The 22,978-nt window shown below is 46.1% G+C and overlaps 1 protein-coding gene across 3 annotated transcripts in view; it reads right to left on the minus strand.

Moving 5' to 3' along the window:
• Positions 1–22,978, minus strand: part of PLA2G4A (phospholipase A2 group IVA) — a 337,394-nt gene that overhangs the window by 25,709 nt on the left and 288,707 nt on the right. For all 3 annotated transcript variants that reach the window (XM_075320930.1, XM_075320931.1, XM_075320933.1), the window contains one exon: positions 4,914–5,156. In XM_075320930.1, coding sequence (XP_075177045.1) covers positions 4,914–5,156 — 243 coding nt within the window. The remainder of the gene's footprint in view (positions 1–4,913; positions 5,157–22,978) is intronic.

The raw sequence follows: 22,978 nt of genomic DNA on the forward strand, positions 1-22,978 counted from the left end.
ATTAGTTATGTCGGGTGTCTGATAGACGCCGTGACATCACTAATTGCTGGGCTTGATGCCAGGTGACATTACACATCTGGTATCAACCCCATTTATTACCCCGTTAGCCAACGCACCAGGGCGCGGGATGAGTTGGGGCGAAGCGCCAGGATTGGCGCATCTAATGGATGCGCCACTTCTGGGGCGGCTGCGGCCTGCTATTTTTAGGCTGGGAAGAGTCCAATAACCATGGCTCTTCCCACCCTGAGAATACCAGACCCCAGCTGTCAGCTTCACCTTGGCTGGTGATCTAATTTGGGGGGACCCCACGTTATTTTTTTTTTATTCTTTATTTAAAAATAAAAAAAAAAACATGGGGAGCCCTCCAAATTGATCACCAGCCAAGATGAAGCTGCCAGCTGTGGTTTGCAGGCTACAGCTGTCTGCTTTACCCTGACTGGCTATCAAAAATAGGGGGGACCCCACGCCATTTTTTTCATTTTTTTTTTTTTTTTTTTTTATTGGATAAATACTAAGCTAGGCACCCTTTAGTGCCACATGAAAGGTACTAAAGGTGCCAGCTTAGAATATGCAGGCGGGGGTAGGACGTTCTATATATTTGACATCCCTTCATCCATTGACGCTTTTTAGGCTGTGTGTCCACAATCAGGGTTTGCAGCGTTATGGGCGCTGAGTGTTTTCCCTGCGTCCATAACGCTGCGTTGTGCAGTAGAAGCACAGTGGAAGGATTTTTGGAGATCCCATGCCCACTGTGCTTCTTTTCTCCGCAGCATAAACTGACCGGTAGCGTGGCTTCCCGAGCCTCAGCATGTCAATTTATGCTGCGGAGACGAGAGTGTTCTCTGCAGGTAGCATAGAGCTCCACAGCAGCCTGAACCCAAATCGTGGGCATGGGCAGCTGCAGGAAGGCTGGCACTGTGTACTAGACGCCGTGTCGCTGGATCATGGCCACATAGCCTTAGGCCCCTTTCACACGTCAGTGATTCTGGGACGTTTGTGCTTTTTTTTAAACGTACCAGGATCACTGACATACGCAGACCCATTATAATGAATGGGTCTGCTCACACGTCAGTGATTTTTCACTGCACGTGTCTCCATGCGGCGTACCCGCGTGTGCGTGATTGCCGCACGGAGACATGTCCATTTTTTTCTGGCATCACTGATGTCCCACGGACCACGCAGTGGTGTGATCCGTGAAACACGTGCCAGAAAAAAACGTGCTTTTAAAATAAAAAACATTTTAACTCACCCGGCTCCAGCGATGTCCTCTGCAGCCCGTCCTCCCTGTTCCTTCTGTGCCGGCTCATTATTGTCGCGCATATTCATGATGCACGACACAGCCGACCCGGAAGCAGCTGCTGCGGGGGTCAGCGCCGGCCGGATGCTGCACCGCGGGAGCGATCAGCACCATGGAGAGCGGGAGCGGGTGCAGGTGAGTTAATCTCTAAGTGCAATCACGGGCCACGGAGAACGGAGCCCGGATTGCACTTAGACAACCCACGTGTGCCGTGATTCACGGCACACGGAGGGACATGTGCGTGTTTTACACGCCAGTGAAAAACGTCAGTGTTTTTCACTGACATGTGAAGCGGGCCTAAAAGTGAGAATATTGTTGCTACAGCAACATTTTGGGTGAAGTAGCTGTGGATTCAAAATGCTTAATATACTCCTGAATAAAATCCTTGATGGGTGCAGATTCCAAAATGGGGTCACTTGTGGGGGTTTTCTGACGTATAGGTACCTAAGGGGCTTGGTGCGCGAAGTTTATTTCAACTTTTCCAAAATTCAAATGGTGCTCCTTCCATTCCAAGCCCTCCCATTTATCCAAACAGAATGTGGAGAAGGAAATGACATCACAGGTTTTTTTTTCCAAAGGTCTGTGTTCAACCAACTTTATTATCACTGACAAGTCTTAAAAAACGCACCTAAAAAAACACATGAAAAACGCATGAAAAACGCATGAAAAACGCATGAAAAACGCATGAAAAACGCATGCGTTTTCGATGCGTTGTTTCTCAAAAAGCATTGTTTACAATTCTCCCCTCTGCCAGAGGGTGCGTTTTTTTCCGCGCGGAAAAAAAAGCAACGTGTGCACATACCCTATTTTCACACATAGCATAAATTTTTTTTCTTCTTCTGTTTATTTTTTCTGCAGGTGTCCGCTCAAATTAATGCAATAACAATTTTCTCTCAATTAAAATATAATGGAGTTTTTTAAAATTTATTTTACATGCTTTTTTCAAACTTCATACAGAAGCTTACGGAGAAAAGCAATGCACCAAAACCGCACAGTACAGCAGGGTCTATAGATACACCTTGGGCAGGGTTTCATGAAATCACATCCAATTTATGTAAACACGGAATAAATGTCTAAGTAGAGTTTCTACTGTGTTTTTCTGCTCCTTTTCTTGCACAGAAATTCTGCTGTGTTTAACTGTCCAAGCAAAGTGAATGTGATTTCATAAAAATGGCGCCCACTGTGCATCTGAAGACAATTATGAAATGGGCATGTTTAGCTTTCCCCCTCCAGAGTTGTGATGGGAAAATTCACATATTCAGGATCGGGTCCAAACTGTTTTAAAAAAATACAACAAAAAAAAACAAAAAACAACAGTACAGTACTGGAATTAATCCCAAATATCTGTCCAGACGCTGACCCCCTTATAAGTCTATGGTGACCCGAATGTTGTGCTTTAAAATGGTGGTAGAAAGGGCTAGGGGGGAGTACAGCAGGGGCATTATACTTACCAAGTCTCCTACGTCCTACATGGCTGCAACACTGCTTTGGGGCCACTCATTAACCTGAATCCATATTCTCCGCTTCCCTCACCCACCGGCAGTCTCAACACCTCTGATTAGTTGCAATCATACCACGCTCCCACACTGTGACAGCATGTCTGATTGCTTGGAATCACACACGCTGTCTGCGTCTCTATAGTGGTGTAAAAATAAAAGGAATAAAAAAAAAATTGTCCCAGGGTTCCCCGATATTGTGATACCCAGCACAGATAAAGCACATGGCCACAGGCTGCAGTCCCCAGCTATATGCTTATCTTGGCTGTGCATCAAAATAAGAGGAACCCCATGTGGCTCTTTTAGAAATTATTTAAATAAGTATTTGTTTTAAAAAACAAACCAAAAAAAACAATAAACAAAAAAAAACAGCATGCGCCTCCCACCCACCCGACCGAAACGATTTTGATGCCCAGCCATGATAAAGCTGAAAGCTGGGGGTTGGTATTCTCAGGCTAGGGAGACTCATGGTTATTGGGCCAGACAGCCTAAAAATAGCATCCTGCAGACTCCCAGAGATCTCGCACCCATTAGATGCAACAATCCAGGCACTTTACCCCGATTGCCACCGCATGAGGGCAATCTGTATGAGCTGAGTAATGTAAGGGGTTAATGATAACTCACAGCTGCCACTAAGCCCTAGATTAGTAATGGGAGGCATCTGAGCCCCCCCCAATACTAATCTGTAACTGAAACAAAATAAACAGAAACACCAAAACAATCCTTATTTGAAATAAAATATAAAAAGCCACCCTCTTTTTCCAATTTCTTAACCTCAAACTCCCAGTTATGACGTAATGCACACAAGGTCCCATGACAATTCCGACCCTGCTACATACTGAAGTCACAGTGCGTTAGCAAAAAATGCATCAAAAGAAGATGCGGTATGCAGCGGTAGTGATGCGATTTTTTTTTTACCTGGAGGTATAGATTGGGTGCAAGAATATGGTGTAAAAATGTCAGCACCAAATTTGCACCTCTTAGCAAAAAATTTGCACAAAAACGGTTTTGATGCTGTTTCGGTGCAGTTTTCTTCCAGGAGGTGCAAATTTGGTGCTGAAATGTTTGCACCAAATTTTCTCTTGCCAAGAATTCCAGAGAAATTAATTACTTTGGTGCTGAAAGTTTTACACCATATTCCTGCACCCAATCTATACCTCCTGGCAAAAAAATTCAAATCACTACCACATCATACTGCATGCGGCAGTGATCCGGATTTTTTGCCAGGTGGTGTTTTTTTGTATTTTATTTAAAATAAAGGATTTTTTTGGTGTTAGTGTTTATTTCATTTCCCTTACAGATTACTAATGCTGGTCTCAGACTCATCCCATTACTAATCCAGGGCTTAGTAGCAGCTGTGAGCTGACATTAACCACTTATTAAACCAATTGCCACCACACCAGGGCAATCGGGAAGAGCCAGGTCTGTCACATCTAATAGATTAAATGAAAAAAATATAAAAAATCCCGCATGCGGTTCCTGTTATTTTGATATACAGCCAAGATAAGTGCATGGCAGGGGGCTGCAGCCTGTAGCGGTGAGCTTTATCTGTGCTGGTATCAATAGATGAAGGCACCTTATGCCATTTCTTTTTTTTATTTTATACTAATATTGACCTGCAGAAAGGTTCAGTGATTCTAACCAATCACAGACGCTGTCGGGGGTGGGGTCTGACTGCAGCCAATCAGAGATGTTGGTGGGTGGGGAAATCAGTGAATATGGAGAAGGGATAAATCAGCGGCAAGTACAGCCATGGGAGCAGTTACAGCCGTACTGAAGACTCAGTAATTATGTCCTGCTTTATTTTCTTTCTTTTGCAGCCCTCCTACACCATTTTACAACACATAAGTTTGGCCTCACATTGAATTCAATAGATTCGCTATGTTCGCTGAACTGTTCGGCGAACACTGGGAGGCTCGGTAAAGATCGACGAACCAAACTTTGAAAGGTTTGCTCATATCTAGTCCCTGATACTGGGCCTGAATATCTTGCTGTTGAATCGTTGCCATTTGACTAATTTGCTGTGGCTAAGCCAATTGAGAACTTATGTTCCTTAGACATCATGGTCATTATATCGGTTAAAAAAGAAAATGGAAGAATACAGTTTTAAAAATAGTCACCTGCAACAGCAAGATCAGTCTCATCATCATCCACAGATTCCTGGGTAGTCAAAAGTGCTAGAGGTGACAGAGGATATGATGTATTTAAGTTTAAACCCAGCATGAAGTTGTGCACTTTGCCAGCTCTTCCTTCACGAGTGTTGAATAGAGCACTGTCACCAACTAACGCCATCACCATGCGCTGCACCCAACTCGCTTGACTGTTTCTTTGATATTCCTCTTCAGCTTCAGTATTTTCACTACCTAAAATGAGATTAGGAGTAAAATATAAATAAAAGTTACGTCAAGAATCTAACGTAAAAAGCTTATGAGCTCAACAAGGTTGTCCTGTAGTTAACAATTCGTCTTTGTGAACAGAAAGAAAGTGAAAAGAATTGTGCAACAATGACAAAAAGGAAGTAGACAGTTTATCATTTGATTACACAGCAACACTTCCTTTTTCCAGTAATTGCTAAAAATAGAATAAAATACTGTACTGTATATAGAAGCATTACAAGAATATGGCCATGTCAATGCTGATAGTCAAAGCAACAAAACCAGTGGATAAATATGCCAGCCAAGTGTTTCAACAATGTAAAATCTACCAACACAAAAAAAACCTCTAAAAAAAAAAAACAACATTAAAACCATTGATCACTCAAAAAAAGATCTGACCATATAGAGAGGTATTGGTCAGAAGGTACAGAATAGTCAAGAAGCTGCAGAATGGGGAACTAATTCACCCTAACTTTCCCTAGCTAACCGCAGAGGTTGGTAGTGATATGTAACGGCGCACCTGCTCAACTTCAAGTTGCCCTATCTGTCCGTAAGAACATCCTCTCTAATGAAACTTTAAGATAGATTAATAAGCTGGAAAAAATATTATTGGGGAACAGACCATGTGGAAATATAGCTTATGGTGGATATACAAATGAACCAAATTATAAAAGGGCTGTAATACACACAAATGCAAACCAAGCAATACTTCATGGACATCATAATAGCCAGCTTGGGGGACTTCCCAAGATACAGCAATGGTCCAAAGTGTTGGCACACTTGAAATTGCTCCAGAAACATAATTTTTTACTGGTAATTAAATTAACCAGAACCAGGGTCGGACTGGCCCACCAGGAGGTCGGGAGAACCCCCGGTGGGCCCCTGCTATTGATGGCCACACCCCATAGGCCCCGACCCCCCTTCACCCCCTCTCCCCTGGGCCCCAATGGATATGTGAAAGAGCCCCCCCCCCGGCCGGTAATTTCACTTATCATATCGGCACATTGCCGATATGATTAGTGACAATCCCATTCCTTCTGCAGTGGCAAGCAGGGAGAGCGATCTCCGTGCTCTGCCTGCTGTCACTGTCACTGCCGCTCTGACTCCTCTGCGCAGCGACACTGCAGGAGGAGGCAGTCTCAGAGCGATGACTGCTTCCTTCCTGTGCAGGTGACTGCAGCATTGCGCTGCGGACAGACGGACCCGGCGTCGCCCCAGGCCAGGCTGCAGCAGCACGTGAGTATAGAAGGCGGGGGTCCAGGGGGGCGAGCTGGGGTGTGTACGGGGGCTCTTTACCCAGAGGCGTATCTAGAGGGGGCTGGCAGGGCATTTGCCCCGGCCCAGCTGTCAGGGGGGCGCTGTCGGGCTGCCTGATTCAGCGCTGTGAAAGTCTCCCTGGCAACTGCGTTTGCTGCCCTGCAGTGGGAGCCGCCATTCTCTGAGCGCAGCTGTCACACTGACAGCCGCACTCATAGAAGCTGCAGAACACGTCTCCCACTGCTCAATTGTCCTCGTATCTGTCAGACGCGAGGACAATTCAAGCTGTGCCCAGCCTTGACTTCCGGGTCAGATAGACGGCTGTCAGGTGATCAGGTCAGCTGATCACACTGCTGACCCAGAAGTCAGGGCCGCAGCGCAGAGGCAGCAGAGAGCGTGGAGAAGTGCTCCAGTGTGGAGCTTAAGACAGTGACAGCGAAGAGGAACATTATGGGGCGAGAGGGAGGTATCTATGAACACAGAATGAGGGGGCAGAGGAAAGGGAGAGGGAGCTATCAGTGGACACAGTATGAGGGGGACAGAAGGTGGGGAGGGGGCAATATCTATACAGTATGGAGGAGAGAGGATGGGGAGGGGGCAGTATATAGACACAGTATGAGGGGACAGAGGGTGGGGAGGGGGCAGTATCTATATACACAGTATGGAGGAGAGAGGATGGGGAGGGGGCAGTATCTATATACAAAGTATGGAGCAGAGGGGATGGGGCGGGGACAGTATCTATATACACAGTATGGAGGAGAGCGGATGGGGAGGTAGCAGTATCTATATACACAGTATGGAGGAGAGAGGATGGGGAGGGGGTAGTATCTATATCCACAGTATGGAGGAGAGAGGATGGGGAGGGGGTAGTATCTATATCCACAGTATGGAGGAGAGAGAATAGGGAGGGGGCAGTATCTATATCCACAGTATGGAGGAGAGAGGATGGGGAGGGGGCAGTATCTATATACACAGTATGGAGGAGAGAGGATGGGGAGGGGGCAGTATCTATATACACAGTATGGAGGAGAGAGGATGGGGAGGGGGCAGTATCTATATACACAGTGGAGGAGAGAGGATGGGGAGGGGGTAGTATCTATATACACAGTGGAGAAGAGAGGATGCGGAGGGGGCAGTATCTATAGACACAGTATGGAGGAGAGCGGATGGGGAGAGGGAACTATATTTGGACACAGTATGGGGGGAGAGAGGATGAGGGCTGATGTATGGGGTGAGAGAGGATGAGGGGTGATGTATAGGGAGAGAGGATGAAAGGTGATGTATGGTTGGGGGAATGTATATGGACATGGTATGGGGAGCAAACTGGAAAGAAATTTTGAAGACACAGAATAAAGAGTGACATGGTGTGGAGACACGGGAGTCAGTGGGTGCTCTCGTCCGCTGGCCTGGCTGCTTTTAGAAAGACCGTATGGCCCAGGGCTCATTCCAACTGAACCCCAACCTCCTTAACCGTGGGCGGAACACTACTCAGACAACACAGGGTGAGGGAATCACAATATTAAGACTTTATTGGATCCTCAAACAATTAACGGCACATAGCACATAACCAGCAAAACACACAAATTTAACAGGCAACAGAGTCTCACCCTTCCGCTGGATTAGAATGTCCATGCCTCAGAGCTTCCAGGGCTACTTACTCCAATCCAGCAGCACCCCGCTTTCGGCGGGCACCCACCGAGAATGGAATAATGCCAGATTTAGGAAGCTGGCTGAGGTCCGCAAAGTCTGTGTAATACTATTGTATGTTCTGAGGATTTCGATAGCGTTAGGGCAATGACAACCAGAGACGAGTTCTTGGTACAAAGATGTTTATAATATGTAACCACGATAGGTACACAAACGGAACAAACACAGTAGAACAATAACACACGAAATACCTTCCCGAATCGGAGCGAAGGGAATTCCCGGGGCCACGCACCGGACTCCCCCAGGGAGACCACCAAGAGCGAACCCCTATACAGGGACTGTCTGGCAATCACCCCGGAAGGCCTAAATGCGCAGCAGCCGGGACACAAGGGGCAAGAGGTAAAGTCCAGAAGTGTCCGTACGGGATGATAGTCCAGAGTGGTTACGAACCGGAAGGAACCGGGCAGAAGTGCTGACCAAAGACGGCAGACGGAGTCCGGGCACAGCTTGAAGAAACCGGGTACGGTCCAGAGTCGGTGTCGGTAGTCTTTCAGGAGGATCCAAATGGCAATCAGGAGTTAGGAGCAGCAAGGCAGGAGCACACAGCAAGCAGTATACTCAGGCACTGGACTAGGCTTAGAGGCGGCCTTTTAAGCAGCTGGACAGGAAGTAGGGCAACAGAACAGTAAACTCCATCTTAACCGAGGGCAAGCTCTTTCAAAAGAGAACTGGAAATCCCGGAAACCTGACAGTCTGTAGTCAGATGACTGTCCCAAGCTGGATTCCTTCCTTATGTAGTACTTGATATCAAAGCCGAATCCTTGCATTCGATGCTGAAGTCCATATAGTATTATAATCCAGGTTTGGTTATGGCTTGCCAATCGGATCCACAGTTCCTAGATTGGTAGCATGTAGCAAGAGTCTCTCTGGGCAATGGACAGTCCTCCTTCTTATACCCCTGAGCTCTACATTCAGACCATTGGGGTCTTCACGATTGGTGGAAAAGACTGGGCTCTTATTGGCTAGATTTCAAGCCATATTCAAATATCCAGAGACAAGGGTGAGACAGGTAAGTTACATCAAATCTAGCAATTCACTTAGTAATACAATGGGAAGTTTGCATAATTGATTTATCTGGGTGTCTGGCCTTCATTAGCCAAGGCAATTACATGAGGCAACAAAAGTCTTGTAGAACAATGAGGGATTATCCCCCATCTATAAACAAACTGTCTTCATGTCTGGCTGAATTTTAAGAAAGTTAACCCATGCTAGGCAGTGAGTGTCCATGTCGTCACACATGGTATGAGGAGCAAGTGGGCAAGATGGGGAGTGAGGCAGAAACGTATTTGGACACACAGGAGGTAGTGAGGAGACAGTAAGGGATGAGAAAAATGTGAGGGGGCACAGAATAGAGACTGGGTAGTGGAGGGGGTGGTATGGAGAAGGGGCAGAATGGGAGGACAGTGAAGCCATAGCAAGGAGGGGTGTGTGATGAGAGAGCACAGTATAAAGACTGGGCAGTAAGAGGGGACACAGTATAAAGGATAGTGTGAAGAGCATGCTCAGTATGGAAAGGAGAAGGCAGTGTTGGGGGCGTGTACCATATGAAGGACAGTGTGGGGTCATATTTCGTGCAGAGAACACAGTAAGGAGTCATTATTCTGGGGCAGAGTGTAGGGCAGATATTTTTAAATAGAAGTATTATAATCATTCTGCTATTTTCAGGGGCATCGTGTCGGGATGTGCTGCAGAAGACCGGAGAAGGTGAAAATCTGCAGAGACGAGCTGTAAATGTGAAAAGTGATAATGGCGTCAGGACAAGGTGAAGAATAGAAAGAAATGGCTAGAGACAACATCATCTATAAAAGGTACCTAAATGTAAATATTTATTTGTGATACTATGTCTTATCATTAGGCCTTGGTCCCAGTTGTGCATTGCTTCTCATGTGAGCGCAGTGGGACCCCCACTGATCAGCTGTTCTTGGTGCAGGTGGCCAGAAATGCTTATTTCTGGATCTGCTCTATCCTCTGATAGTGTCCGCGGGCGGGTACTGCTTATCCGCCTCATTGATTTTAATAGGAGGCTGCTGCCACTATCAGAAGATGAAGCAAATCCAGAACTGAGCACTTCAGGCCACCACCGGCACGGCACCTAGAACAGGTGATGGGCTGGCGTGCCAGGTGCTGAACCCCGACCAATCAGACATTGGTGATCTATCCTAAGGAAACGCCATCAGTATTAAAAAGTAGTGGACAATCTCTTTAATAAAGTCTTGTGCCGTCTGGCAAGTTAAGGTTTACTATGTTTTTATTTATGTTGTTAGGAGCATTAAAGGGGTTGACCAAGTTTGTGATGAGTCTGCAGTCACTCTATGTGTCGCTCTATGTGACTGCAGACTTCTGAATTCTCACAGTGTGCACACTGCACGCTGTCAAGATTCTCTGGTGCTGGTGGTGATAGTGGGAGGTTATGAAGCTGCAAGTATGCAATTTACATAGATGTGGTCACGTGCTGAACAGACATGCTCAATGAAAGTGAATTGACTGAGGCCGGACACATCAAACCAGAATATGGCCCAGAAGTCTACAAATTTCATACTTGTATGATAACTTGTATGTATGTTATTCCTATATATAGTACGGTAACTGCATGGTGCTGGCGGGCCCCAAGATTGATTTTTTTCCTGGTGGGCCCCAGGTACTCCAGTCCGCCGCTGACCAGAACTATGATAACATCGAACATGAGAGAGCGTGTTTCCACCCCAAGAAGCAGGAAACCTACTGAAAATAAAAGGGGGCCAAACTCCCCAGTGTGTTTACAGAGCAGGCGGTAGCTGCAGCTTAGTACATAAATACAAGAAAGAATTCCATATTTAACATATAATATATTCCTTTTTTCAAAGAAGTATGAGAAAGTATTTTACCACCAAAACCAAGGAGGGAATTCATATGGTGCGGTCATGGCTTGGGAAAATCCAAATTACCAGTACGTAATTGTCTTTTCACTTCACCATGACAGCACCATACACAAGAAAATAAAAAAAGAAGAAATCCCTAGAGCAGCACATTCCTTCCAAAAGAGAAGTTCGAAATCCCCAAATCAAACTTTTATTGCTAAAAGAACGTAGAGGTTGATGATGGCCAGACTGCTGCCTTGCAGATTTGATCAATAGAAGCATTAGCCCTTTCTGCCCAGGAGGTAGATATAGCCATAGTAGAAAAAGGCCTTAGGCCATGTGCCCACGGGAGCTCGTACCTGCGGATGTATCTGCAGGTACGAGCGCATGTTTCCTGCAGCTGCCCGCCGGCATCCGCAGCTATTTTTAGCTGTGAGATTCAAGTGGAATAGCTGCGGGAAACATGCAGACTTTCACGCAATTTATCTGCGGGCGTCCTGGCCTCTATCTCCATAGTGCAGGGCCGGGATCTCTGCAAGTAAATCCGCATGAATAATTGATATGCAGTTAGGTGCGGCTGCGGGATCTCCGCAGGAGATTCCGCAGCGTGGACACAGACACTCCCCATGTCCCATAGGGTAACATGGGGAGTGTCTGTACATGCTCAAACCTGCGGATTGATCTGGAAAATCCAGAAAAATCCGCAGGTTTTCCGCGGCAAACTCCGCAGCAAAAAGCTCCCGTGGGCACATGGCCTTAGGCCAGAATCACACTTGCTAGTGCCTCGCGTGTAACTCACGCAAGTCTCTCATGGTAGAACCCGGCTTGGCTGCACACTCCATTGAGTGGCATTGAGCCCAATGGTCCGCTGGAATTTTGGCGGTTACATAGCCTAAAAGGTGCATTGCTTCCCTTACAGAAATCTTCTGTCATTGTTGAGCTTTTTAAATTTAAGGAAAAAAATCATTAGTGAACAGAATCTAGACAGATGCCTAAAACACTTGAACCCAACAAGGCTCTGTTTTGATTTGTCATTGTTTACAACTTGCTTAAGTGCCTCTGAACAGTCCTGTTGACCTTTTTACCACCAAAAAAAAAAAAAAAAAACGTTAAAATAAGGTATTATTAAGATATCTTTCTTCCTTATATAGGATGTCATCTCCACTACTTTGGTAAAAAATCTTGGTGCTAAAGGAGACACAAACATCACAACAAAATCAGACAAAGGCAAATAGGACATGATTTCACACAAATCCCCAAAATGGGCAGTACAAAATTTTTGGCACCTTACTAAAATTATTGGTCAACAACTTTGTTTCAAGCATGAGATGCTCGTTCAAACTCGTATGTAGCAAGTAAGGAGTGTGGGCAATATGAAAATCACACATGAAACCAGATAAAATAGGGAGAAATTGAGTCAATATTTGCATTGAGTGTCTGGGTGTGCCACACTAAGCATGGAGAACAGAAAAAGGAGAAGAGAACCATCTCAAGACTTAAGAACCAAAATTGTTGAAAAATATCAACAATCTCAAGGTTACAAGACAATCTCTAGAAAATTTGATGTTCCTTTGTCCACAGTGCACAACATAAATTAAAGACTTTTTCAAACCATGGCACTGTAGCGTATTTCCCTGGATGTGGGCAGCAGCGAAATATTGATAAAAGGTTGCAAGTCAGGATAGTCCCGATAGTGGATAAGCAGCCCTAATCAAGTTACAAATAAATTCAACCTGTCCTGTAGACTTAAGGTACATCAGTGGCAGCACGAACTATCTATAGACATATGAATGAAATAGAATGCTATGGAATGAAACCCAGGAGGACCCCACTGCTGACACAGACATAAAAAAAGCTAAGACTGCAGTTTGCCAAAATGTACATGAGTAAGCCAAAATGCTTCTGGCAAAGCATCTTGTGGACAGATGAGACCTAAGCACATCATTCTACCAAAAATGTAATAAGACCTACAAAGACACTAACAGTACCTACACTCAAATATGGTGGAGGTTCAAAGATGTTTTGAGGTTGTTTTGCTGCCTCTGGCACTGGGTGCTTTGACTGTATGCATATATCATGATGTCTAATATTACCACAGGATTTTGGGTTGCAATACAGTGCCCAGTGTCAGAATGCTGGGTTTAAGTCTTAGGTCATGGGTTTTCTAGCAGAACAATGACCCCAAACATACTTCAAAAAGCACACAGAAATGGATGAAAACAAGGCACTGGAAAGTTCTGAAGTGGCAGTAATGAGTCCAGATCTAAATCCCATTGAACACATGTGGAGAGTAGAGATGAGCGAACCGGTCGCGGTTCGGCTCGAGTTCGGTTCGCCGAACGGGCGTCTCGTTCGAGTTTGGTTTGGCGAACGTTCGACGAACCGAACTCGAACCGCATAGAAAACAATGGCAGGCAATCACAAACACATAAAAACACCTAGAAAACAGCCTCAAGGGTGTCCAAAAGGTGACAAACAACTCATAACACAACACAAAAACATGGGAAAGTGACAAGGACATATACTCATGCGAAAACAAAAAAGAGCTGGACAAGGAAAAAGAGGAGGAGACACAGATATATGAGTATATGCAAGGAAACGTCGATGCCATTATTGTGCAACTTGAGCCCTGCTCATTTTAGGCTTCCAATCTGGATAAATTGCCTGAGCTTGCCACGCACGCCTTGGGGATCTTGTCGTGTCCTGCAGCCAGCGTTCTCTCGGAACCTGTCTTCAGTGCTGCTGGCAGATAAGCACACATGTCTGTCCACTGACAATGTGGACATGGCTCTCAGAGGACTTTTCTTCCCCTGGGTTAGCCAGGGGAGGCGAAAGGCATGCGTATTTTTGAGAGTGCTTCATGCAAAGCATCTTTTTCTTTTTCAAAAGGGGGGTCAACTGATGTCAGTCAAGTGGGGTGAGTGTGGCCCAATTAGTGGAAACGAGGGAGACTGTGGTTGGAGTCCCCTCGCTTTTGAAAAAAGAACCAAGATGAACAAGTCATGGCTCTCAGAGGACTTTTCTTCCCCTGGGTCAGCCAGGGGAGGCCAAAGGCACGCGTATTTTTGATAGTGCTTCATGCAAAGCATCTTTGTAAGCTTGAAAATGGGGGTCAATTGATGCCAGTCAAGTGGGGTGTGTGTGGACCAATTTTTGGAAACAAGGGAGACTGTGGTTGGAGTCCCCTTGCTGTGTTTTACATGCTTTTAGAAGGGCATTACTTAGAGGTTGACTTTCTGCATCTGAAAACTGTTGGCTACCAAAATGCTGCCTTTCCAACCTTTTTAACCGAGGATTTTTGAGACCTTATGCCCATCGCAGTACCCCAAGAGCCGATGCCCAGGCGCCACTCCTTCTCCAACAAAGGCGTCCACGCGCTACACCAGCATGTCGCACCAAACATCACCGCTTCTTTGAGAAACTGTGTGACAGGGTGCATTTCACCACAGATACTTGGCCCAGTAAGCATGGACTGGGGCGTTACATGTTGCTGACTGGGCAATGGGTTACTATGGGGAGAGATGGAGAAGGGTCTGCTGTACAAGTCTTGCTGTCCCCAATAGTTGTATCAATCCTTCCTCTGTATGTAGAAGTTAATACACTGCTTCTGCCTCCTCAACCTCGTGTGGGTCCTTCACCTCGGCCCAAACCCTGTGTGGTCAGGGCACCCCTTCCTTGTAACTGCGCACAAGGAAAACCACACACCTCCTTACTATGCTGGCAGCAGAGCTCAATGCCATCATGCGGTCAAATGTTTACTTTAAAATGTATGGGAAATGTGAGTCACACCGCTGAGAAGTTGTGGACGGTTAGCTCTGGAGACCAAGTTTCATCAATGGTTGTCTCCACTCAACCAGCAGCCAGGGAAGGCCGGGTGTGACAATGATGCAAACATGGGTGCGGCCCTTCGCCGTGACAATGTGACACACGTGCCTTGTGTGGCTCACATGTTGAATCTAATTCTCCAGCAATTTTTAAAACACCATCCCGGCCTACATGGCCTTGTGCAGCGGGTACGCTCGCTATGTGCTCACTTCCATCGTTCGCACACAGCAGCTCAACAACTTTCCTTGCTCCAGAAGTCTTTAGGTCTGGTGGTTAAACGCCTGAAATGCGATGTGCCGACACGCAGGAATTTGAATCTGCACATGTTGCAGCGTTTGTGGCAGCACCGCCGAATCCTGCTGCAATACGTTATGACATATAGCCTGGCCTAACTTTATCCAGAGGTGGTGGAGATCACGCTGCTGTATGGTGTCAGATCAAGGACCTATGCACCCTTCTACACAGTTTATAAATGTCGACGAAGATGTTTAGCACTGGCAATGCCATTCTCAACGTGACAATTCTGGTCATCTACATGATGGAGCACACTGTAAGCATTATTCGGAGTCAGGTGTTGGGACAAGAGGAAGGGGAGGAAGTACAGGAGAGTCATATGCGGAAGGGATAACAAGATCTACGAGGTCCAGATGGTCAGCGGCACCTAGGCGGCAGTCATGGTGGGGAAAAGGGATTAACAAGGGCACATAGTATCAGCAAAAAGTGTTGAGGAAGGTGCAGGAGCCCATGAAGAAATGGAGGACGAACTGGCGATGGGCATGGAAGACTCAGCAGATGAGTGAGAGCTTGCTCACATTTCGATTGTGCGAGGTTGGGGGAGAGGGCAGAGGAAGGAGGCACGATTCTCACCTCTCTGCCACCAACACACCAAGGACTTGGTCCTCCTGGATGCACAAGACACACGAGCGCCTTCTTGCTGCACTACCTACAACATGACCCTCGGATTGTACGAATTCGAAGTAATGCTTACTACTTGGTTGCCACACTGTTAGATCCCCGGTACAAGACAAAATTTGGCGAAATAATTCCTGCCATAGAAAGGGACGCACGTATACAGGAGTATCTGCAGAAGGTGATACGCAATCTTAGATCTGCTTTTCCACTAAACACCAGTGCTGCACAGAGTGAATCTCAACGCTTTGTCATGGATAGGAGGAAATGGTCTTTTACTTGTCCACATCTGAGGGACCGAGGGCTGGCTGCTGTGCTGAGATGGCATTGAGTACGGTGTCCCTGCAGAGTTGCACTTTTGGTCATATACAAAATGAGTCGAAAAAGGACAGATGCTGGTGGAAAGGGGAACAGGTGTGTTGGAAAGGGGAAAAAAGTTTTTGTCCGTGGGTTTGGTGGTTAAGCAAAAGTAACATTTGCTGAAGAAACACCATCTGTTACAGTGGGACTGGCAGATTTGGATAAGGTGGTATATACTATGTTACCGCTATATAACGAAAATTAATAAGAAAAGAAAGAGAAAGGTATATATCCCCATCAGCAGTCAGTGTCCACCGTGCTCCCAGATGGAAAAGGAAAAGTTGGCAACTGGAAGGTTAGGTGGAGGATACAGAGCTGTGTGGCTATGAAACTAATAGTAGCCTGAACCGAGTTAGACGCCACTCGGATCTGGAGACTGGGAGCCCTGTTAGCGTCACAGGGTCCACACGCCCACCCAGCCCAGGAACTCCCTGTTAACATCACAGGGGCCATTGAGTACGCTGACCGTGTGCATTGGGGCCACACCTGTGGACAGCAGGCGCATCAGCAGCAGTAGGCCTGTTAATGCCACTGGGCTGCACAAGCAGGACTGGTAGGACAGGAGCTGGTCTTAACCGTTCTGCATTACCAACTGTGGTGGTGGCCTGCATCGACGCCCTATCCCTGCCTACCTCTGGCCTAAAGCTGCAATGGGTTCAACACATGGAGGTGTGCTCTTTCAGAGCATAATAGAAGACTGCGCACCTCCTTGTTGGCTCCAGCCCGTTTTATAACCTGGGTCTGCCCCAAACCAGGGTGGACCACAATGCACCTCCTGGAGACAAAAGCAGAGTGACAAGTCATGAGTGGCATAACTAGCGTCCTATTTGGAACCGCAACTTCAATAATGACCTCATGGTTGCCATGACACAAACACCTCACCAGTCATCATCTGACCATCAATAATGAGGTGACAAGTCATAGGGGCGGGCCTCTGCAAGCCATTTGGGAGTGGCCTGGCCACATCGTCAGGACACCTGATGCCCTGTGGTCTATATGGGCCCCCCACATCAGGGGCAGGGCCAAAGAGTTCATTACCGGACCTAGTCTCTGATGCAGTAAGTGCCTGAGCATGCTCAGTAGCATGAAATACAGTCTCTGAAAAAAGACTATCAGCTTTAGCATGGTGTCTAGGCACAACACAGGACTTAGACCCGGCACGGAGTGCAAGTACCTGTGCAAAGAGGCTTTTCGCACTAAGTGTGGGAGCATGCGCTGTATCCCGAAATGAAGACTTAGCCTCAGGAATGGCACAGTCAGGCTGAGCATACTCACTAGGCGAAACACTGAAGTTAGGCTGCGGCTGGGGTAAATCGGCACACGCATGCTGACTAGCTGCCTCTCCACACTTAGACGTGGAGGAGAAATTGCTCTTCGGGTGTGGACTTGGAGATGCTGTCTATGAACAGAAGGAAAAGCTAAAGGTGTGTGTTACAGCAAGAAGCCACTGCGGAAACACTTTGTTCAATTGTGAGGGGAGTCATTTTGGAGTTTGGTGAGGAGTACCGTAACGCCAGTGAGCAGCATCCTGTGCCACAGACCAACATTCTTACTGTGCTGTCTATACTGCTTACCGTGAGAGGAGCATAAAGTCTGTATTTCTGGCAACTGGACATCACAGTACCCGGGTACGGTAGGCTGTGCCCAGACAATAATGCGGGCACGCAACACTTTGTTTTATTAGCAAAACACATATCTGTTCTGGGTAGGCCGACTATTTATAGACAATAAGACTTGCTGCCTCTGCACTGTCAAATTGTCACATACAGTTTAAATCATAGAGGGACAGCGACACATGTTTGCATTGACTGTTGCTTTTCAAGATTTCCATGACTGTGTTGCAGAGCTGTGTGGTTTGCATTCACACTGTTATCATCTGCCTTATCTGTGAGGCTTCAGCTAACAAGGGTATATTAGCAGGTAGTAGGCAACAGAATAGATTGTTCAATTATTTAAATTGTATGCATGGTTCTTATTGTTTGTTTTGGTAAAGTTAAACAATCATTTATCAACCCAACTGACTAGAGTCCTTTTCCTGTTGCCTGGTTTGCTGCATACTGGGGAGCCCACCCTGTACACAACTTAAAATGAAGCATAAGTCACAATGTAAATTTCTCTGTGCTACAATGCGGCCTAGCGTGCCTGTGCAACCACCGCCTGCCCCATCAAGTGCATCTGCGTGCTCTTCATCCTCTGTGACTGTGGGGACAGCAATCTCACATGGTTTTTCACACTGAACTTCCACCCCTTTACACGCAACAGGGAGTGTGATTGGCAGGTCATCACTTGGTTTTGGAAGTGGAAACAGATGGTATTGTTGAGCTGTCAGACATCGAGAAAACCAACATTGGATGCAGGCTACATTATATCCACGCCTGCACCTTCGTCACAGATTGGCTGGACTACCTCCAGTTAATAATTGCATTCCAGAAATGGAAAGGAGTGTTGAATGCACATGTGTTGTACCTTGCTTGGCAGCAAAGGAACACTAACTTAGTATTACAGACAATTTTAGGAAGGCAGAAAATGAGTCAGCTCTTTGGGCAAATTAAATAGCGTGGCAAAAGTGGACAGGTGGGTACAGTGGCCGTGTTCTGTGGGTACCAGGACAGTAAAGGAAGCCTCACTTTCTATCCCTCCGAATGATCAAATGCAGCAAGGAATTCCCTGAGTTTGATATAAAATTAGCGTAGCAAAATGTGCATGAGGGTGTCATGCAGAGGTGCTGCAAATAGCTTGGCACCAGTGGGGCACTAATGGAAGTCCAACAGCCACTTCTTGTATGCCACTAAATGGCAGCATTTTTTGCTATTATTATAGCTTATTAAAAACAGAGCAGGAGGGTGTAATGCAGTGGTACTGCAAATAGCTTTGCACCAGTGGTACACTAATGGAAGTCCAACAGCCACTTTTAGGATGCCACTAAGTTGCAGCATTTTTTGCTATTATTATAGCTTATTAAAAACAGAGCAGGAGGGTGTAATGCAGTGGTACTGCAAATAGCTTTGCACCAGTGGGACACTAATGGAAGTCCAACAGCCACTTTTAGGATGCCACTAAGTTTACTCCGTGTTTGCTAGTATAATGGCTTAGTAACAATGAGCTTGAGTGTGAAAAGGGCAGGAGGGTACAGTGGCAGGGTTGTGAGTCTGGGTAGAGGAAAGGAAGCCTGCCTTTCTATCCCTCCTAATGGGGAAATGCAGCGAGGAAATCCATGACCTTAGCTACACAGACGCTGTCATCTTGTGTAGCTGTTAAAATCTGTTTTCACGGACCTGACTGTCACCTATGGCTCTGACCCTGCCGGTATTAGCCCTTAAAAGGACTAATAGAAATTTCTGTCCCTATTCTGTATAGCGCTGTGTATAGAGCGTACACAGCAGTATCGGAGACAGGAGCTACGCCAGCGGTGACTGACACCAAGACGCAGAAGGCAGATAATGACGTGCTGGAGGAAAATGTCCGTTTTTATAATGCATGGACATGTGACATGGACATCCTATCACACATGCCGTTGCTTCTCTGGCTAAAAGTCCACTTAGCTGTGTGTGTGTCTGGGATTGGCTGACATGCTGGCCCGCCCCACTACACGCGCGCGCTTAGGGAAGGAAAACAAGGAATAAAAAAATGGCGATCGCCATTATCCATACAGCAGTGATCTGAATGCGCTGTTCCCGCACACTATACACTGAAATTTCATAATAGTGTGAGTCACAGAGTGACTTACACTATTACAGCGGAAAGCCAGCTAGTAATTAGCTTGTCTTTTTGCTGCTAGAACCGTTCTCGAACGTATCTAGAACTATCGAGCTTTAGCAATAAGCTCGAGTTCTAGTTCGATCTAGAACAGCCCCCAAAATCACTCGAGCCGCGAACTGGAGAACCTCGAACTGCGCTCAACTCTAGTGGAGAGATCTTAAAATATATGTGGCACTCTTCAAATATGATAGATCAGGAGCAGTTTGCAAAAGAAGAGCGATTCAAAATTCCAGTTGAGAGGTGTTGATGATTATAGAAAGCAATTAATTGCAGTCATTCGAAGGGTGTGTAACTAATATTAACCCCTTTATGACTGACTAAGGACGTACTGGTACTTAATTGGTCGCCTCCCTCCGGTTACCACGGGCTCCGGCGGCCAGCCCGCAGTAATCCCCACACATGTCTGCTGATCTGATCATGTGTGGCTAACAGGCATAGGTGGATCGAAGAACTCTTTAGATTGAGCAATCAAATACTGACAGAGTGATTTAAATGGCCGTGGTGGGGATTGGGCCATTCCCTACAGCCATCGGCAGCCCCGTGACGCGATCACGGGGCGCCTTGGTGTTGTCATGGTAGCGCAGGGTCAGCTGATGACCGCTGATGCTGCCATGAGTCACTTACTGTGATGCTGCTCTGATAAGCAGAAATGCTCAGACAATTGGATTGTGCAGTGAGAAATTCCCCTAGGGGGAATATTAAAATAAATATAAAATGTAAAAAAAAAGTTTTAAAAGATATGAAACAATAAAAAAAACCTGAAAAAGTTTAATTCACCACCCTTTCACTCCATTGAAAATAAAACCGTTAAGAAAGGTTTTAAAAATTACACATATTTTGTATTGCTGCATTCAGAAATGTCCAATCTATCCAAATATAAAATCAATTAATCCAATCTGTGCACAGTATGGAAGACAAAAATTCCCAAATAATTTTAAACTTCGGTACACAGTTGGCAAAAACGAAACAGTTCTTGCTATTCCACATAAATTTCAATGAATTTTCACAAACCAATTGCATTCAAAATAGACCAATGTTTCAGCCAAAACATTGGTGCATGTTGAATGCAATTTGTCTGTGAAAATTAATTAAAATTTGTGTGGAAAAGCAAGTCCGGTTTCTTTTTTGCCTACTGTGTACCGGAGTAAATATGTTTTTAGTTACCACAACAGTTATCATGCAATAACAGGCGATCAAAACATCACATCTACACAAAAATGGCATACGGTTATTAAAAACATCAAGATGCAAACAAATAAGCCATCACTGAGCCCCGGATCCCAAAAAATGAGAATTCCACAGGTCTCGGAAAATGGCAACAAAAGTGCTACATTTTTTTGGACAAACTTCTACATTTTTTTTCACCCCTTAAAAGTAAAAGTATACTTGTTTGGTATCTACGAGCTCATACCAATGTGAAGCATCATGCTAACATGTCAGTTTTACAATATCGTGAACAAGGTGAATAAAACCCCCTCCCCCCAAAAAAAACAATCGTGCAATTGCACTTTTTTCACTATTTCTCCACATTTGGAATTTTTTCCCATTTTCCAGTACACTATATGGTAAACTAATGGTTTCATTAAAAAGTACAACTCATCCTATAAATAAGCCCTCATATGTCAATATTTATGAAAAAATAAAAACGTTATGGCTCTTGGAAGAGGAAAAAAACCAAAATGAAAAATGGAAAGTTGAGTTAAGTTGAGATGGCCAACAATTTTGTCAGGCCTGTTTTTGGATTTTATTTTGTGAAATTATGGCCAATTTGCCTTTTTTCTGTTGTTCCAATACACACAAAGAAAATAAACATGTATATACGAAAATGTGTAATTGCAATAATTTTCTTGGAGAAATACTTAATTTTCTGGAATTATTACAAGGGGGCCAACATTTTCGGCCATGACTGTATATGTTCATAAATATTTACCCCAGGAAAATAAATTAGCATTCAAAAGAAATATATGCAATGAATATGGAAAAGAATAGTTTCTCAAAAAGCATAGAACTGAATGAGGTACGTCACAGGATCCAAAATGAAAACTCCAATATCCCAATGCGTTACCCCCCCAATGACACCTGGGCTCTTCAGGGGACCACATAAGTAAAGGAGCCACTTAAGTCAGACGACATTCTAGAAATTATGAGATTCTAGCAATGCAAGATGTGTAATTCCTGTGGCTGAGATAAGATGAGGTATGCACATGTAATACCTTCCACACAAAATGAATGATGACGTATGTGTCGCGGGTAGCGGGGCGCTGTGCTCGCTAACGTTCGGGTCCGGGGCTGCTGCTGCTGCTCGGTGGCTCGAGCGGTGGGCCGGAGTCCGGGGACTCCTCGCCCGTGAGTGAAAAGGGGGATGGTTTGGTTTGGGGATTTAGTCCGTGACGCCACCCACGGGTTGTGGTGAAGATGGGCACCACCGCTGCTAGTGACGGGGATCCCGGGAGCGATGGTAGGGATCACCTGGGATGTTGTTCTCCCCCTCCGTAGGTAGGGGTTGGTGGTCCCGGAGCCCGGTGGTGTGACGGGGAGGCAGGGTTCGTGAGGTGCAGGGTTGCAGGGACAGCGCGGCGCGGTGCCGGATGGCACTGGGGTACTCACTCAGCAACAGATACACACAGTCTCCGGTAAACCAAACGACTGGATGAACAAGTCCCGCAGCCGGCTGCAGTGTCTCTCCCCGGACAGGTGATGGTGGCTGTCTTTCCCTGCACCTTTGTGTACTGTGTTGACTCCGATGGCTTCCCAACGGTAGTGCGCTCCCCGGCGTATAGGTGCCGGAGGAGCCCTTTTGCCCGCAGGCGCTGGCCCTTGGATCTCTAGCCTGTGGCGGTGGCTGTATATCCTCATGGTGCGGACAGTTGCCTTCAATCGGGACTTGGTTGTTAGGAAACCCCTGGGGTTCCTGTCACACTCTGATTTGACTATTGTCGGCGGCTCCAAACCTGGCCGGGGTCCGATTGCCCTGCCTGTGTTCTTAACTTCACTCCGCTTCCCGATTCGGTACTGGTGGGTCACCACCCAACCCCGGTCCTATGGTTCCGCAGAGATCCGTCACTCCTGCAGACGGTCACCACCGTCTGCCAACCTTGCTGTCAGTGCCTGGGCTCCAACCCAGACACTCTCAGCTCGTGACCTCTCACTTTCACC

This window comes from Anomaloglossus baeobatrachus, chromosome 8 (genome assembly GCF_048569485.1).
Source record: "Anomaloglossus baeobatrachus isolate aAnoBae1 chromosome 8, aAnoBae1.hap1, whole genome shotgun sequence".
In the NCBI taxonomy this organism is placed as follows: domain Eukaryota; kingdom Metazoa; phylum Chordata; class Amphibia; order Anura; family Aromobatidae; genus Anomaloglossus; species Anomaloglossus baeobatrachus.